Source organism: Ostrea edulis, chromosome 4, assembly GCF_947568905.1.
Source record: "Ostrea edulis chromosome 4, xbOstEdul1.1, whole genome shotgun sequence".
Lineage (NCBI taxonomy): Eukaryota > Metazoa > Mollusca > Bivalvia > Ostreida > Ostreidae > Ostrea > Ostrea edulis.
The window spans coordinates 30,825,447-30,843,872 of record NC_079167.1 but is presented as its reverse complement, the minus strand read 5'-3'; the positions used below and the strand labels follow the sequence as shown (position 1 = coordinate 30,843,872).

Sequence of the window (18,426 nt, the reverse complement as noted above, 5' to 3'; positions counted from 1 at the left end):
ACCAACCACCAGCTCTATCATTATTAGTGTATTTCAGGGAATGAATATGTGTCAGTGTTGGTAACTGTGACCTACAATTAGGTCACAAAATATACCCTGAAAATGCATCACTTGCATGATAAGATTGTTGGTGGTTCTAGACCTCTTATGGCCACTTGCATATGCATGGCATAAGCCTGGATCGATGTAATTTTGGCTTAAGTTGAGCTCAAACATTTCAATTCACTTGCACATTTTTAACAAGATGTGTTTGTGAAACACTGATACCCCATATTACAAAAAATTGGACAGGGTTTGACACTAAGGCACATCCGACCAACTGAGTCTACTAAATGATAGGTCCAGTCGGGTAAAATGTCGATTTACTAGTCCGACTGGTCTTGTTAAAAAAGAATAAACAAGAAACTTTACTTTAAACCAGAAGATATTTTATTCTTAACTAGTAAAATAACTGCAAAGTTTGAGAGCAATTTTGAACCGCGTGGTGACATAATATCTATTTTTAGTTCTAATAAATGTCGCAGTCGGAAGTGATGTTTTACGATATTTACTCAATGTTAATGTGTGTGTAAAGTTATGTTTCGGATAAATAGATATAAATTGAATTCATTTTTATTTTTTAAAAAATCAGTTTAATTGAATTAAATATTCATAAGAAAGTGTTTATAAAATTAATAAATTACGTCGTAAACAGCCATTTTTCGTTGTTGAAATATGTGAGGAAATGTCTCTATATTCAAATACAACTTCTCGTCCTCAAAGAAAGATGTCCCAAGAGAAAAAAAGGGAAAGGCTAGGAAGAAACAAAGGGCTAATGAAGTAGAAATAAAAAGAAAGGTTGAAATCATTTTGTTCTATATGGAATAAAGAATTTCCATGACGGTAAAATTTAAAGAAACAAAAAATGTGTTTGAAAATAAAGGCATCAAATTGAATGATGAGATTAAATATTTGTTTGAGACAATTAAATACGTTTTAGTTCAAACTTAACGTTTGTAATTTAAATTAAGTATTTAGAGATATATGGAGAATCTATTAGGGTTTTTTTTCTGGAAAGTTGGTCAGGGCTAGTGTATGTAAGGTCAGGTCTAGTAAAAATCATTTGAAGTAGCCCGACTGGTCTTGTGCTCAAAAAAGTAAATGTCAAACCCTGGTGGAACTCACTTTAGAGATTAATTTTCAAAGTAGATCAGGTCAATTTCAAGGTCACAAGGTCAACAAATTTGATACCAATGGAAAGGCCTTCTCATAAGAAATGCACATGCTAAACATGAAAACAGTGCCTTATGGTTTAAAAGATATGGCTTATTTTAGAATTTTCTGAAAGTAGGTCAAAGTAAAGATCACCAGGCCAAATACTTATGATTTTCCAAAAAGAATGCACAAGCTGCACCTCTGTTGCATATGATATGACTATGGTTAAAGTTGTTTCTATAAATTTCAAAAAGATTACATGATCGACAAATCTGGTATCAATGGAAAGGTCTTCTCACAAGAAATGCACATGCTTGATATAAAAACAGTACCTCTTATGATTTGAAAGATTGCTTATATTTGAATTTTCTTAAAGTGGGTCAAAGGTCAATACATGTATTAAGGTCACCAGGTCAAAGATTTTGGTGTCAATGGCAAGGTCCTTCTACATGGACTACATACATAAAATATGAAAGGTTAGCGACAACAACAATCAATTATTGTTTGCTTTGCAGTTATTCTATGCAATTACAAGTGTCTGGAGATCTTTTCGGAGTTCACAAAAGTACAGCATCTCGCATTGTAAAGAGGGTACCAAATGCACTATCATCTATGTCCACAGATTATATTGTGCTTCCATCAGGAAATGAAATTCTAGAAATTCAAAGAGTATGAATGATAGCCGACTTAGTTTTAGCTGGAAGATTTTTCCATAAAGATATCAGTTGCATAGGTTCTTTTGTTAATGTCTAGAATCGAATTCTTTTTCAATATCCATCCACTAGATGTATTCTCCCATTAATCAACCTCCCATTGTTTTGCTTATCTTTCAATTGTGTTTTTTTTTTTTTTTTAGTGTTAATAAGATCCAGTAAATCTTCTTTTACTAGTTTGGAAAAAAATGGAGACTTCAGATTTTGTTGCCATGATTTATCATGAATGAGACGAGCTTAAGCTGCATTCAGGTAAGAGTTAAGTCACACGTTAGCAATTCAACTAGGAACAGCTTAAACCCCGATTAAGTCAGGGTTACCAGATCTGATCACCTGTTGATTCCGGCTTACCTGATCTCCAGATCTGATCACCTGTTGATTCCGCTTACCTGATCTCCAGATCTGATCACTTGTTGATTCCGGCTTACCTGATCTCCAGATCTGATCACCTGTTGATTCCGCTTACCTGATCTCCAGATCTGATCACTTGTTGATTCCGGCTTACCTGATCTCCAGATCTGATCACCTGTTGATTCCGCTTACCTGATCTCCAGATCTGATCACTTGTTGATTCCGGCTTACCTGATCTCCAGATCTGATCACCTGTTGATTCCGCTTACCTGATCTCCAGATCTGATCACTTGTTGATTCCGGCTTACCTGATCTCCAGATCTGATCACCTGTTGATTCCGCTTACCTGATCTCCAGATCTGATCACCTGTTGATTCCGCTTACCTGATCTCCAGATCTGATCACTTGTTGATTCCGGCTTACCTGATCTCCAGATCTGATCACCTGTTGATTCCGGCTTACCTGATCTCCAGATCTGATCATTTGTTGATTCCAGCTTACCTGAACTCCAGATCTGATCACCTGTTGATTCCAGCTTACCTGAACTACAGGTATACAAGTGGCCACTATAGTCTCAAGTTGAAAGCCGGACACATAAAAGTTTAGATGCCTTCACCACCCTATTATGTTATCAGAAAATCCATGCCTCTGATTTTGCTATACTAATAAATCTTTACTTTAGGATCCCTCTTGATGATTAATCAAATACAGGAAACAGGATACACCATTTCTTTTCCCCGTACATATAATATCATTTTTTTAAAGGAAAACTTGAATTTTTAGCTTTTTATCCATAATACAATTTAATTTAGCAAAAGTTTACAATTACATTACATGTAATTGTAAAATTAGACAAACCGTTTGAATCAATAAACTGAAGCCATACCGCTTTGATTTTCTCTTGCAGTTTCTGGATTTCCATTCGACTTCTCTTCAGTAGCGCGGCATCAGATAGAACTTCATTGACTTTAGGTTTGTTGGATATTGTCTTGGCTCGGGTTGCAAACTAAAAGTTATCAAGTTTGTTTAATTAATAAAACATGACAACATCATTCACTTACCTCCACTGATTATCAGTGTGTATGAGAAAGTAAAAAATACAAGATTGACAAAAAATCATGTATTAAAGGTTTAGATAATTTCTGTACTTTCGAGGTTCACAAAGTCTAGAAGTAAGAGGTGAAATTGAAATAAGTAGGAGGTGACATTTGCGAGCACCAAAGCTGTGAGCCCTCTAGGGGAGTCCAAGAAAAATTTAGAAATTTGGAATGCCCCAGTAGTTCATTGCAATTGATGCAAAAATAACAAAGCTAAAGATCAGAAAATTTCAAGAGCCAACATAGGAAAATAAGATTTTTCACCACCAAATGGAGGACAAGGGGTGTAACTTCTGTAATTCTAATTGAATAAATTCAACTTCAGATGAACAGAATACAGACATCCCCACCCCAACCCCGTGCTCTCACAAAAGTTGCCTCCTACTCATTTCAATTTCACCTTCTACTTTAAAACTTATTGAGAACCTTAAAATTAAAGGGTGAAAAATTGCCAGTTGCTGGCTCTTAACTCTGAAAAGGTTTTAATAGATAATATCAGCAAAATAGAAAGGTTACAAAAATTTTAATCGGTATTCGGAAACTTGCGAGTCATCTGGACAGCATGCCTTGCACCATAATTGACGTGTTTGGACTGAATTTACAATGAACGTGTGTGTATATATATATATATATATATATATATATACACACATGTATATATATATATAAAAATGTTGTTAAATCTGACCTTGAGGGTGCTGTGTGATTCCTCCAGTGAGGCTGGGGTGATGGTGGCAATGACAGCTGTCTTAGAGTTTCCTCCCAATGCATTCTGCAGAATACGGGTTAACTTCGAGTCTCGATACCCAATGTGCTGATTACTAAATATTCAAAAATCATCCTTGAAACAACATGTATCTGAATTTAGAATATCAAAATAGAAGGACATCATAGTATTCAAAAGAGAGGACTTCATGATATTAGGAACGAAGGGCATCACCAATTCAAGACAAAGATATAAAAAAAAAATTGACCCTGACCTGACTCCTTCGCTTAGTTTAGCGATGATGCGAGCCAGCGTAAAGAGAGATTTGTTGATGGAGCAGCCCTCACGAAATCTGTCTCCTGTATTTTCCCCGGCCTTTTCTGATCCTGCCAGATCCACAAAATTCTGTTGAACATCAAACAGGCCTTGTGAGGCATTATTCACATCTTTATAATGCATATAACTTTGACATATAGGAACATTTAGGTCTTTACAAATCTGTGATACCAAATGGTATTCAAAGCAGAACTGACTGTATGCACTCTAAGAACAGAAATTACACATTATGGATCAAACAGGACATGAATGGATCTTCACACACACACACACACACAAGATTCATGGACCCAAAAGGATGGACATTCTCAAAAACAGGACCCATAAGGGTGGACCTTTTCCAGCATTTACATAGAGTATTGCCAAAGCAAAATAAAACTTTAAAAGGCAAACAGGAATACAGAGCTGCCAACATTATGAAATGGAAAATAGTAAGGCCCCCTGCCGCTGGAGATCTTTTATGAATAAAGATATAACCTGAGCAATTTTAGGCATATTTCAAATCCAAATTTAATGAATTTAGACATACTAATTGTTATGCATTTTACAACTGCAGAAGGTCAAATACATCTTTTATTGATTTTATTTACTTGGGTATAAAACCTTGTTACTTTAGTATACTATATAATTTTACAGTTACTCGGTCAGTTATTATGCCAAGTTTTTTAATGTCATTTTCCCCGCCGTGAAAAATGTTGAAGTTTGTCAAACAGATTGTACACTTATCATACAAACTCCCCCCTTTCTGACTTTGAAACGAATAGATGTTTAAAGTGTACTTGCATGTTGTTCTTTGAATTACTGGCTGTATTAAGTTTTCTTCTTTGGGGGAGTATTGTTGTTATTTCCATCAACACATGCCTTACGCTTATAGTAGCAGCTGCCATATTGTTTATTTCAAAGCATTAAAATGATTTTGTACATATATAGACTATGCAAACAAACGTAGTAACGACTATGGTTTGTTTCTTATAAAAGTAAAAACCAATGACGGACAGCTCTAAAACTGTCGAAATGTCAAATAAGCGGAAATCGGAAGATATATAGTGAAATCGTAAGGCGTATTTTTGGCCATAAAATCATAAGCCTTACGCCAAAATCACGAGGGTTGGCAGCTCTGGGAATAGGGGTTCATTCTAACAGTCTCCTTACAACTGTATACAGGGAAATATTTCCCCCATTCTATTTTTACCCCTTTCGCCCTCGTTGTCAATGGAGAAATTTAAGACTGGGCGAAACAGTTTTCTGTCTCACAACTGAGAAGGAGCAAATTTAACATGGGGTAAAACCATCTGCAAGGGTATATAGGAAGACAATGGGAAAAAAAATTTAAAATAATAATAAAAAGAACAAAAACATGGGGCAGCAATAATCCTGCATCACAGAAGGACCATTCTTTCTCACATCATCACCAGTGTGAGATTGACTTTACCCATGTGAGACAGCCATGTGAGATTTTTCTGTCTCACACTGCTGCGACGTCATTTGATTGTGACGTCATATATTCTCTATGATTTACATTACACGGTGAAGATTCACATTACACGAAGAAGTAAAATATTTTTCTTTAAATTTTAACACAGTATACTTTCTGGTGGACAACCTTGGGTTTTTTTAGTTTACACTAACAGTGTAAACCATTTTCGGGTATTTTTTTGCATTGAAGTTCAAATGAGGATTTTGATAATCTAAAATTTTCTCAAAGCTCCTAAATTTATGCAATAATCTGTAGGTAAAATGCGAGAAAAACAATCCTTCATTATTTACCACTGTGGGATAGGGAAATTCCACCTCTGGAACAAAATTCCCTGTCGACTCGGCATAGCCTCGTCCTAAACTGCGATTCTTGTCCCCTCAGTGGAATTTCCCTATCCCACATTCGTACCAATGAAGGGTTCTATTATTTTAACACTGTCTCACTACATACCAGATGTGCCACCATGACAGCAGATTCATCGTCTACTTGTCTGCTCTCTATAATCTACAGAATAAACGGAAATAGTAATATCAATAATTCCTTCCACATAAATATTTCATGCTTAGGCAACACCAACAGAATTCCTTGTTCATCAGACCCGCTCACTCATATTTTAAAGTTTTTAACTATATAAATCTTTTTCTTTATCATTTCCCACATCAAAAACTATCTGTTCCACTTCTTGCCCTATTCTCCTTTTGGATTCCTGCAATCCAAGGCATGATTATATTTGGAAATGCAGTAAAAATATTTATTGAAAGAAAAATTAATTTGTATATGTAGCGCCTGCATAGCCAACCTTTAGTGTTGTTTATAATATAGGTTCCATAGTAATGCTCTTATTAGAGGGCGAAGCCCTCTCACGGCCCAAAGGGCCGTGAGAGCGGAGCTCTCCCTATAGGTAACACGTATATACATGTTTAAAAGGAAAATATAGGAAAATAATGAAAAATTAAACCACACCTATGGAACTTGAAAAGTTTGGTACCAATGGCATCGATTCGAATATTAGCGCGTGGACATGTATTCCTCCATTTTGAATCTCGTCTACTCTAGTTCACGTCATTCTGAGATGTTACATAATATCCGTAAAAGCATGTAAATCTTATTTTCCTAATCATATATACATGTAATCACTCCACGATTAACGCCATGTTTTTTGTTGTGGTTCAAAGACTAGGTTTGTAAATTTCCTAAATAACGACGCTGAATATGACGTCACAATGTACTGTTTACATCGATTGCGTTATATTTCCCGCGTTCAATATATAGGCGGATCAAATGTCCAAAATTAGGATGCTTTGAATTTGATACAGCTCCGTCCACGTGCTAAATTCTGGTTGTTTTTGTCCTGTTTTGGATATAGATACTAATGCCAAAACTTTTTTTGCTTCGCCCTCAAACACGGTCACGCCGTAAAACATATTACAACAGACGTCTGTGTTTAGTGTTAATTACGCGGACTTCGATTACCTTCAGTACTTACGTTAGCATTCGTCCGTTCTGAATAGTGCCCCTAGAATAATTATGATTAATCTGAAGTCTTGTGGTGCATAAGAATGATAAGAGGTGATAGAAATTCCTTTCTTTATAACCGGGATTTCGTTGAATGATAAACTGGAAATGCCTAATGTTCAGTAAATTCGGAACCCGTATGGTAGAGTCAAATATATCCGGATTGTTATCAGACGAATAGTTTCTGGATATATAACTCTAGAAATAATAAGCTTAAAATAAATGTGAAATTATGGATTAATAAAGTAGATCTTCAGAGATGTTATTAGTAGACTGGTGCATCCTAGTTTATTGATAAAAGTATTGTTTTGGGAGTTTTACATTTTACACATGAAGTAGACGCTGCATCATTACGTCGACGTATGTCATAAGATAGAAGTGGCAGATTCTAAGTGGCGTGAGCGTCAGTTTCCCCTAGAGCAAGTCGGTGTCAAGTAGTGCCAGCAAAGATCAAGGTAGTTTCCTATTTTAACTAAGTTGGAAATTAGTATTAGAACTTTTAGCCTATTTAGAAATAGCAAAATTTAATTAAAACGTGAATTCTTTGGAAAATAGTAGAATTTAGATAAGTTTAAAGTGTATTTAGATATCTACTAGATCTACTCGATGCGGGATTCTGAACTAAAGTTTGGTTGTTGATTTATTAGCATAAATTTATTATTATTGGCACGGACAGCATACAATGTTGAATTTAGAGTATTGTATACTATTTTATTGAGCTATTAGCTAGATTTATCAGTGTAAATGATTGGCACCGACAACACCGAGTAGTACTGGGTAGCACCGAGCACCAACTCAGATATTAGATCATTCTTAAAATTGATGGTTTTCATTAGCACAAGAACTCTCCTATCTACGCATGATATGCTAGCATAGGAAGGGGGTGGACTTTTTGTTATTTAGAGCTTTTGGATTTCAGATATATACATGTAGTCCTGATCATAGTATCAGAGTTCCTGATTATGCCTGTGTAGTTACACTTAATTAGTAAGAGCGGCAGTAATTAGTAGCACCTTTTATCACCGAACACCCAGTAGCTCCGAGAACCGAGTAGCACCGAACACCGAGTAGCACCTTGCACCGTGAAGCACCGATCCTCTCCGAGTTCCTTGAAAGTTCTAGTTCGCCAGTATTCTTATAAGAGACAGTTTATTATCTAGTCAATTTTGTTCCTTGTCTTTAATGCTATAATAAATATTTATATTAACTGTTATATATACTTCTTTTCTTTATTAAAAATTAGGTATCTTCGAACCCTTTTATTGTAGTGTGCCTCATCGATACCAGGCTGATGTAAATTTTACGTTACAATTGGTGGCAGCGAATTTATATTACATTTTGTAAAACCCATAAACGTTACATATATATACTGTAAAAATGACAGTTCTGGTTATCAAAATAACTGAAAAAAGTGATACTGTTGTGCTCTCTAAAAATACACCTGTCAACTTTGCTGGTAGAGAGATTCACAAACTGTTTGAAAAACGTGTCATTGAAGCAAGCAAACCTGTCGGTAAACTCCATCATCGAGGTGAGAATGAGACGACATGACGTCACAAATTGTGAAATCAAAGAAAATCGACGAAATAACCAATACACTACATGGAATTTTTAATTGATACACGTGTATATGGATTACCCAAGTGTAGTTTTGAAAAAAAAGGAACTAATACTGTTGACCAAGGATGATTGTTACTTAACGTGTGGCGATTCCCTTGTCCCAGAGGACGATTGTTAATTTATGTGCGGCGATTCCCTAGTACCAGAGGACGATTGTTAATTTATGTGCGGCGATTCCCTGGTCCCAGAGGACGATTGTTAATTTATGTGTGGCGATTCCCTAGTACCAGAGGAGCCAGACAGTAATTTGTTTAAATTTGTTTAACTTAAACATGTATTTAGAACAATTTCTGCTATGGAACATTGTTATCTACTTTCAGGTTTATAATATATAGTAAAGTTACCTTTATACATTATGTGTGTTTAAACTGTCATTCAATACATGTACTAGTATTAAGAAATAATGGTTTACAATATTGTCAGGAGTATATATATGAAATATGATGTATATACACGTACAAAGATAGTATATGGGTTAAATAGTTCATTAAAAAATGTAATTGCTTGCTACAATGATTTCTGTCTTGCCTGAAAAATCTATTGGGCCAAAATTATATAATCATAATTATCAAATCACTGGTTTGCCCAACATGTCTTTGTCAATTGTACAAAGAACAAGAAATCAGATTGGTGTGGCCTTAAAAGATATAAATATCAAAAATACGAAATCATATGCACCCCTCCCCCAAGCTCTGTGCATAGTTAACTAGAACAGCCCTAAATAAATTTCAAATGACACCTACAATACGCAGTATGCAGTGAGAACGTGAGCTCCTGTCATTCTGTTTGGTCTCTGCCATATGTCTTCTTGCTGTGAAGAAAATGGGAGCACAATCATTATATATTTGAGTACATATATCTTTTCTTTTTACCGTTCCACAATATGAATTTTATTTTTAACAGTGTAAAATTCCTACCTTCACCTTCTTTGAGGACAGCATTCAGGTCATCTTCATTCATCACATACCTCTCCACCACACCAATCACATTTACATTTCTCTCCTGAAGAAAGGGCATTCTATTTTGATCAAAAATACTGTTTCTCACGATATTTATAAACCCGTCACTCATTTTAGTTCTATTTACTTAATTGTTCTTCTTTTCCCTGGGGTTGCAACTAGGAATTTTTCATGACAAGTCCTGGCTTAGATTTCTCAAAAAAAATCTCAAACATATGTTTGAGTTTTCTTTTATTTGAAGAGTCAAAATTTGAGTAAAATCTTCAACTTGTGACAAAATTTCAGGGCAATACCTGTATCTGTAACTAAAAAAAATCGGGAAAACTGTTTGACCTACTTCTAACCCTAAAGTAAGTCATGGTGCACCAATCCAGCTGAAATGCTAACTGGTCATGTATTCTTCCGAGAGGAAGCTTGCAACTAAATTTCAGAACAATATCTGTATCCATAACAAATACGAGGCCATGGGCCACATCAGTCACCTGAGTCACCTGGGCCCATATTTAAAGATTTTTCCTACATGCTTGCATGTATAAATTTGATCCCTATTGTGGTCCCAACCTATCCACTGGGGAAAGATTTTAGCAAACTTGTATCTGCACTATGTCAGGAAGCTTTCATTTAAATGTAAACTTTTCAGACCCAATGATTCTTCAGAAGAAGACTTTTAATGATTTTCCCTATATATTTGTATGTGAAACTTTGATCCCCTATTGAGGCCCCATCCTACCCCTGGGGGCCTTGATTTTAACAATCTTGAATCTGCACTATGTCAGGAAGCTTTCATGTAAATTTGTACTTTCCTAGCCCAGTGGTTCTTGAGAACAAGATTTAAAAAGATTTTTTCTATATATTTGAATGTCAAAATTTTGATCCCCTGTTGTGGCCCCATCCTAACCCCATGGGGTCATAATTTTAGCAAACTTAATACTGCACTATGTCAGGGAGCTTTCAAGTAAATTTCAGCTCTTGTGGCCCAATGGTTCTTGAGAAGATTTTTAAAGATTTTCCCTATATATTTGTATGTAAAATTTTGATCCCCTATTGTGATTTTAACACACTTGAATATCCAATATGTCAGGAAGCTTTCATGTAAATGTCAGTTCTTCTGGCCCAGTGTTTCTTAAGAAAAAGATTTTTAAATGAACCCACCCTATTTTTGCGATTATTTCCCCTTTGAACAAATTTGAAAGCCCTTCATCCAAGGATGCTTTTTGTCAAGTTTGGTTGAAATTGGCTCAGTGGTTCTGGAGAAAAAGTCAAAAATGTGAAAAGTTTACAGATTAGGCAAGATGCAGCAATTCAGCTGAAATGCACACTCATTCTTATGCTTCTTCAGGGAGAAATTGTGACCAAATTTCAAAGCTGTACATGCATCCGTTACAAAAAAATCTGCAAAACATGACCTTGAATGGACAGCCAGCCAGACACACGGACAGCACCATAACACAATACGTCCCATCTAACGACAGACGTATAAAAATAATTGGTATGTTACTCACGGTGTCCTCCTGAATCTTTATGATCTTGTCTTCTGTGGATAGCAAGTCGGACACTTTCTCATTATAAATCTCCATGTAACAGCAGCGCACTAGGTACTCTCTGTCCGGAATCTTAAAAAAGATTGTTAAAGTTGGAATCATCTACATGCAAAATTAATTCAGTTTATTCCACAAAGATAAAAATAGCATCATTTTTTAATTTCACTGTTTATTTTTTATGCTCATTTGGCTACTTTGAAAGGATTGTATTAAAAGAGATCATATACATAAAATACTGAGACTAATACATTCAACATTTACAGTATACTATACCAGCAATGTTTTAAAGGTAAAAGTTTGGTTCTTTTCATTTTAAAGCCAGATCCAGTTATTAGATACCTTGTCAATTCTGGCAAAAATCTCATTAACAGCTAGTTTGATAATTCCTGGATGTATTGCATCACCAGACATTGTGAAAGTCTTGCCTGAAGAACTTTGTCCATAAGCAAATATTGTGCCTAAGAAAAACACAAATTCAGTGTATACAGTCATGAATGTCTACTTTATATACCAACATAAATACACACATACAATCATGATGACAGCACAATAGGTCTACAAAGTATGTATCTATTCACATAAATATTGATGCACTCCAACAAAGAAGAGACTTTTTTACAGAATATACTTGGATATAAGTTGACCCAAGTGTGAGTCAGTGACCGTTTTTCAGAGATTTTTTTTTATAGGAATTTGACATTGAATTCCTTATAAGCCAGACTCAAATTTTCATCCCATTTTCTATCACAATAATACCTATTTTCTGACAAGAGTTGTATTTCTTTGTTGTTTATATTTTCTGAACAACCTCATGTTAAATACATTGATTAAATGTGAAAACAATTTTACAAAGTTTATTTTCATGGTGATAATTTTACCACACAAGACTTGGATATTTAAGAAGGGGAAAAAAAAAATCTAATTATGAGATGCATACTGCCCAAGCTAACATGGTCAAATAATAGGATGAACAATTAATTACTGTAGATATTATTCTTAGCATAACGGGTCTTGAAATCCCTGTGGACAACTCTTTAATTGTTTGACAATGGCCATACCACAGCCCGTGTTTGCTGCACCAACCCCCTAATTTTTTTTATTTTTTTTTAAATATGTAGTGAATATCTAGTGCTCTGTTTCCATACATTGATTCACCAAATAATGACTACCAATGCAAAATATAAAATCAAGTCAGTTCTTTGTCAAATATTTGCATTAAAATGCTGTATGTTGACTTCGATACATATATAAAATGAGGAATTTATTTTCATCAATATCACAGCGGTAAGTTTTGATGATGTTATTTTGCTATTCAAACAATCATTTTTGTTGATTTGTTACTAATCAACCCAACATCAATGCAGTAGAAATACTGTCAAATGCCACAAGTTGTCTGACTAAATTTTTTTTTAAGCAGTATTGTGCACTTATTAAAAGCCAGATGTAATTTTAACCCCTCCCACCAATAAATGACTAATATGCCAGTAGATATGTAGATATATGATAACTGATTTCTGATATAGTTTTGTTACCATGGAATCCCTGTACAGCAGCATCAATGATAGGTTTAGCAATTTCCTGGAACACATCATAGGTTGTCATGTGTTCATCAAAGATCCGGTCTGAAACATGAAGCATTCATTGCTTGTGAATATTTATAATCATGCATTTAGTTAGCAAGACCATGAGCACATATTGTAATCAATCAACTTCCAGTCGTGAATTGCCAATTGATGGAAAATGGATTCACTACAATCAAACTTTTAATTCCTGCATGAAAGAAAAGCTTGGTCCTTTATTTGCAAGAAACAAGTGCTCACATACACAATGTTACAGTATATTCTTGCATAAAAATACAGTTTGTCTACAATATTTCAAAAATTCTACCAAAGGCGTAAGGTATTCCTGGTTTGCCATTTTGGTCGAGTGGTTCCAATGTGTTTTCTTTAATGTTCCACACTTTATTCTGCCCTGCATTTGTCTCCCTAACAAGAACAAGAGTTTGTGTTATTATATATCATGCCATTATAGTCAATGCAATTCTAAACAAAATATTCATAATAAAGCTTGCTTTATCAAGTAATGCAACATAAAATCTTGACCTTTCTTATTCATCATGATAATGACTCTGTTAGAACATCAATCTTACCACGATTTTATCAATTGAAGACAAAATTGCAAAAATATGAAAGAAATTAAGAAATCTTGAGGTTACATTCTAAGTTTCTAATTGCATTATAAATGTTCATTTGTTTGATATTAACATGAATTTAAACTTCAATTCTGTATCTTACTTACTTTGCAATCAAAGGGCGTGCACGGATTGCAACCTGAATGTTATCCATCCCCTGTAAAAATAAACACAGATAAATAACTCAATCAAAACATTGATATATACTAATAACTATTTACCTTCACTATTGTTTAGTCGGTTTAAGAGCTCTGTAGAGTTCATGTTATTTGTTGTTACTTGTACACAGTGCCGACTATAAATAAAATTTACTTAATAGGCAAATTCAACTTAATTAGTAGATTATCATCCAGGGTCAGCAAAACGTATGGGGCGGGTGGGAGGATTTTATTTCTTAATTTCTATTTTCCGAGGAAAATATTAATGACAAACAAGTTTTTGTCAATGCCAGATGGATATCAATCAATGCTTATTTCACAGACAAATTCCAGGTTAAGCTTTAATTTCAAACACAGAAAGACACCAAACTTCTTCAAGATATGAAGAACATTAATCCCTTCCTTTCATTTACGCCCGAAAGAATGTGAGAAATTAAGAAAACCAGATCTATTTTCTTCACTTGGTTGTTCACGTTGCTATACTGGAAATCCAAACAAGAAGTGTAAATACCAGAGTCGGTTATGAAAATTTTCTGGAAATTGCAAGTTTCGCTAAATAAAAATAATTGGGACGTAACGATTTTTGAGGGGCGCGCGGGGATGATAATCTATCAATTAAGTTGAATTGGCCTTACTTACTTACTATTAATTTATACAAACCATTTACCCTCACTACTAAATATACTCAGGACACTACAGTCTATGCGAAAGACATCGGACCGTCGGACCTGACCGATGTGCAGTGCCTCAGGTCCGATGCATCATTTTTTACACCGGACCGGAATGTCCGATGTCTCAATGTCCGGTTTTGAGCTTTACTATCTTGATGCGGAGTTTGTAATAAGTAAAAAAAATAGCACACATCCAAATACGTAAATGAATTGATTAAAACCGCATGGACTGTCTAAAGTATTATACGGGAGGGATTCCTGGTATAGTATTACTAGTATAATAAATAAGATTCCCTTGGTTTTGCATTTTCACGTGTTTCACTTTTTTACATTAGGTTTTTCGGTCTGACAAAATTTGGTTCGGTCCGGTGTGTTCATTGATTATACTGGACCGAATGTCCTGTGTGGTCCAAAAACTTTCGCATATACTGCACTACTTTTAATGTCTAATTACTCCTCAACAACTTCTTTCAAATCAAAACCATTTAAAGGAGTGGTTGCAAGTGGAGCATTTTGTGGACTAGATGCGACTCTAGCTGTACATATTCTGTGAGATCACTCCCCCTCGTATATTACAACCTTTTATCATCAATTTCACAAGACATTTTTAAATTCAAATTTATTATCAAAATAAACCTCACAATATACATGAATACAAATACGCAATATGACATGTATGATGTATCGCAATACACAGTGATTTTTCAAAAGGGTCCTGTGGCTTTCGAATAGGGAAAGATTGTCAACAGTTTGACCAATTCGGGAAAACCTTGTCATTATTGTAAATATGCTAAATATATCATATCAAACAAGAAATCAAACACAAATTTATGTCATTCTTCTATTATTTTACATATTTCTTTTCTTCAGGGCTCGAAATTAACATGCCTGTCAGTCTGTGACTGGTTAATTTTCTAAAGCATCATTTTGGAAAATATACTTATGAAATCTTATATACACACGTTTGGCATGCTTCGATCTGTGGATATCAGACAAATCTGATCCATAAATCATAAATCCCACATAAGTGTTACAATATTGTCTGAGGCACATCGAGTTAAATTTCATTTTAATAACATTAACGAAATATGTTTAATTATTTCTGGAAAACTCTGTTGGACTGGTAAATTTTTCTGTGGACTGGTTGAAATTATACTCCATCAGTCAGGCTGGACTGGTGACATAAAAAGTTAGCTTCAAGCCCTGTTCTTTAACTTAAGCTCTTAAAATTTTTGACTATTCTTTCTAAATCATCTAGAATTGATGCATCTTTATCATGTCGTATATTGAACTTAAATATTTTAACAGATACATTTTTCGCCAGTTTTATTAAATTGGGAAAAGTGCTAGTTAAATTGGGAAAAAATTGCTAATTTTGGGGAGGGGAAAGGGCCAATATAACTTCTGCACATTCAAAGTCATTCCAGATGTTTTCAAAATGATTTTATAATAAAAATAAATGAATTACATAAAGACAAACCAGTACGGATATTTTGACCCATTAACTCAAATATAAGTTCACCCCTCCATATCATCACTGTTTAGTTCTAGCTGCAGAACTGTAGCTCTCCGAAAAAAATTATGTTGACAGACCGGAGAGCTACAGTGCCACTCATAGTAAAAACTGTATATTTATTGCGCACGAAAAGCTGCGCTCGGTTCTAGGTTTATTTCTCCAACTTCTTACACAATCTACCCAAAAGCACGAAATGAAAAATTCCTCAGACATTTATCAACTACTCTCGTCCCTTTACAAACCTTACAAATGTTTTAAATGGCTCTGATCAGTCTCGGAAAGTCATACGTTCGAAATTTTCGCCTATCGACAGCCATGTTTACTTGTAAGTGAGATCTCATAAACATTTGTAAGGTTAGTAAAGGGACGAAAGTAGTTGATACATGTCTGAGGAATTTTTTTCATTTCGTGCTTTTGGGTAGATTGTGTAAGAAGTTGGAGAAATAAACCTAGAACCAAGCGCAGCTTTTCGTGCGCAATAAATATACAGTTTTTACTATGAGTGGCACTGTAGCTCTCCGGTCTATCAACATAATTTTTTTCGGAGAGCTACAGTTCTGCAGCTATGTTTAGTTCATACATGTATGAATACATAAATGTAAATTTTAAATATACATGTATTTCACCATTTCATACTTCATCTGTTCATACGGTAGTAACCAAAATCTCAAGAGACACTCACATGGGATTTACAATCTTAATTATTTACTAGTCCTACAACAAAGACGGCCTCAACAAAACAAAAATTGGCTCAGTCATTGAGCTAAATCGACACCGTACGGTCTACTACAATCATATAAGACATTAGGATCTACCATTTAAAAAATTGACCGATTATTTCACAAGAGTTCGAAATTTTATCATTAAAATTCACTCAATTGTCAAATCCATGCATTATAGCTCATGGACATGATGAATTGGTCTTAATAAAATAATTTTATAAAATTCCGTAGATCTACTCGTGTTATATTAAATCTGTTGACTTATTCACTGATCATTTCATCCGACAACTTTTCATACTATAGACACACAGATATAGAATAAAACGATTCATACATAACAACCTAAATACATATTTTATCCTACCTGTAATATTAGGCTGCTCTAGGCCTCAGTTTGCAGTGACAGTCTAAGTCTTTCAAATCTTCCTCCATTCATATCAACCAATGAAAATGAAAATCAAGTATCGCTAAATGGGAGCGTCCGGATAAAAACGGATAAAATAGAATAGAATATGATTTATTTCCAAATTAGGGCCCTCTCGGGCATACAGCATACATGATTGTTAACATTTCAATGTGCAATGTTTATTTTAAAAAAAGATGATAAAAAGAAAAGAACGAAACAAAAGCAAAATATGCACTATTAGTATGATCAATGTTCATACATGAGACATTTTGAACATGATAATACTTATTTGTATTTACATGAAAGTACCACAGTGTATCCTAATGCAAAACAGTCAGAAATACACACAGAAAAAATAAAATAAAAAATATATACATGTACATATCAACGCTACATGTAATAATAGTAAAGGTAGTATAAGTACACATGATTAATACCCCACTGTACATAATGCAAAAGATCACGGGACGGTGCATTGGTACTAGGTCAACATGTCATGTTTATAATGAGTGCATATGTGCAAATATGGTTTCATATGGTTCACACATAATATACAGTAATACTAGTAGTATGAGCTTAGACAATGTACATAACATGAGACATTACTTGATGTAATATATGTAACTACCACCGTGTATCCTAATGCAAAACAGTCAGAAATGCACACAGGAAGAAAATAATAACAATATATGCAATGACACATAATAATAGTAAAAGACGCGTAGTACAAGTACATATGATTGACTGTAATACAAAAGATACCACGGGACGGTGCATTGGTACTAATTATAAGTCAACATGTCATGTTTACAATGGGTGCATATAATTATGTATAAACATTCACATGCTTCATTTTATATTGCTTCTTTAATCAAATCGCAAACGGCTTCAAGTACATCAGTAATTTTACAATTGAGTATCCATATTAATCTATTCATGTTGTCAAGACTGGAAAAATGTTTACATTGTTGTTTTATAATTTTATACATGTTCTGCCTGAGTGAGTTATAAGTAGAACATTCAAAAATTAGATGAATTTCATCACCAATTTTACAAGAAGAACACTTTGTACAAAATCTTAAATTCTAGGGATTCCTGAATAACGACCTCGTTCTACTGGTAAATTGTGCGCTGATGTACGTAATCTTGCAAGTGCTTTACATTGTGCAGGTGGTAAGAGTGTTAAGTAGTTTTCAAAAACAAAATTAGTTTTAAATTTAACATAAGTTTCAAGTTTTCCATATTGTAAACTT

The 18,426-nt window shown here is 34.5% G+C and overlaps 1 protein-coding gene across 1 annotated transcript in view; it reads right to left on the bottom strand.

Annotated features, from left to right (window-relative positions):
- LOC125669995 (uncharacterized) overlaps nt 1–17,907 on the bottom strand; it is a 61,006-nt gene extending 43,099 nt beyond the window's left edge. Inside the window, exons 1-12 of the mRNA XM_056161350.1 lie at nt 17,132–17,907; nt 13,808–13,857; nt 13,397–13,494; nt 13,042–13,131; nt 11,849–11,967; nt 11,471–11,581; nt 9,927–10,011; nt 9,753–9,820; nt 6,325–6,378; nt 4,336–4,466; nt 4,044–4,176; nt 3,145–3,264 (exon numbers count right to left, since the gene is read on the bottom strand). Of these exons, the coding sequence (XP_056017325.1) occupies nt 3,145–3,264; nt 4,044–4,176; nt 4,336–4,466; nt 6,325–6,378; nt 9,753–9,820; nt 9,927–10,011; nt 11,471–11,581; nt 11,849–11,967; nt 13,042–13,131; nt 13,397–13,494; nt 13,808–13,854 (1,056 nt within the window). The 5' untranslated portion in view covers nt 13,855–13,857; nt 17,132–17,907. The remainder of the gene's footprint in view (nt 1–3,144; nt 3,265–4,043; nt 4,177–4,335; nt 4,467–6,324; nt 6,379–9,752; nt 9,821–9,926; nt 10,012–11,470; nt 11,582–11,848; nt 11,968–13,041; nt 13,132–13,396; nt 13,495–13,807; nt 13,858–17,131) is intronic.
- Nucleotides 17,908–18,426: the final 519 nt, after the last annotated feature.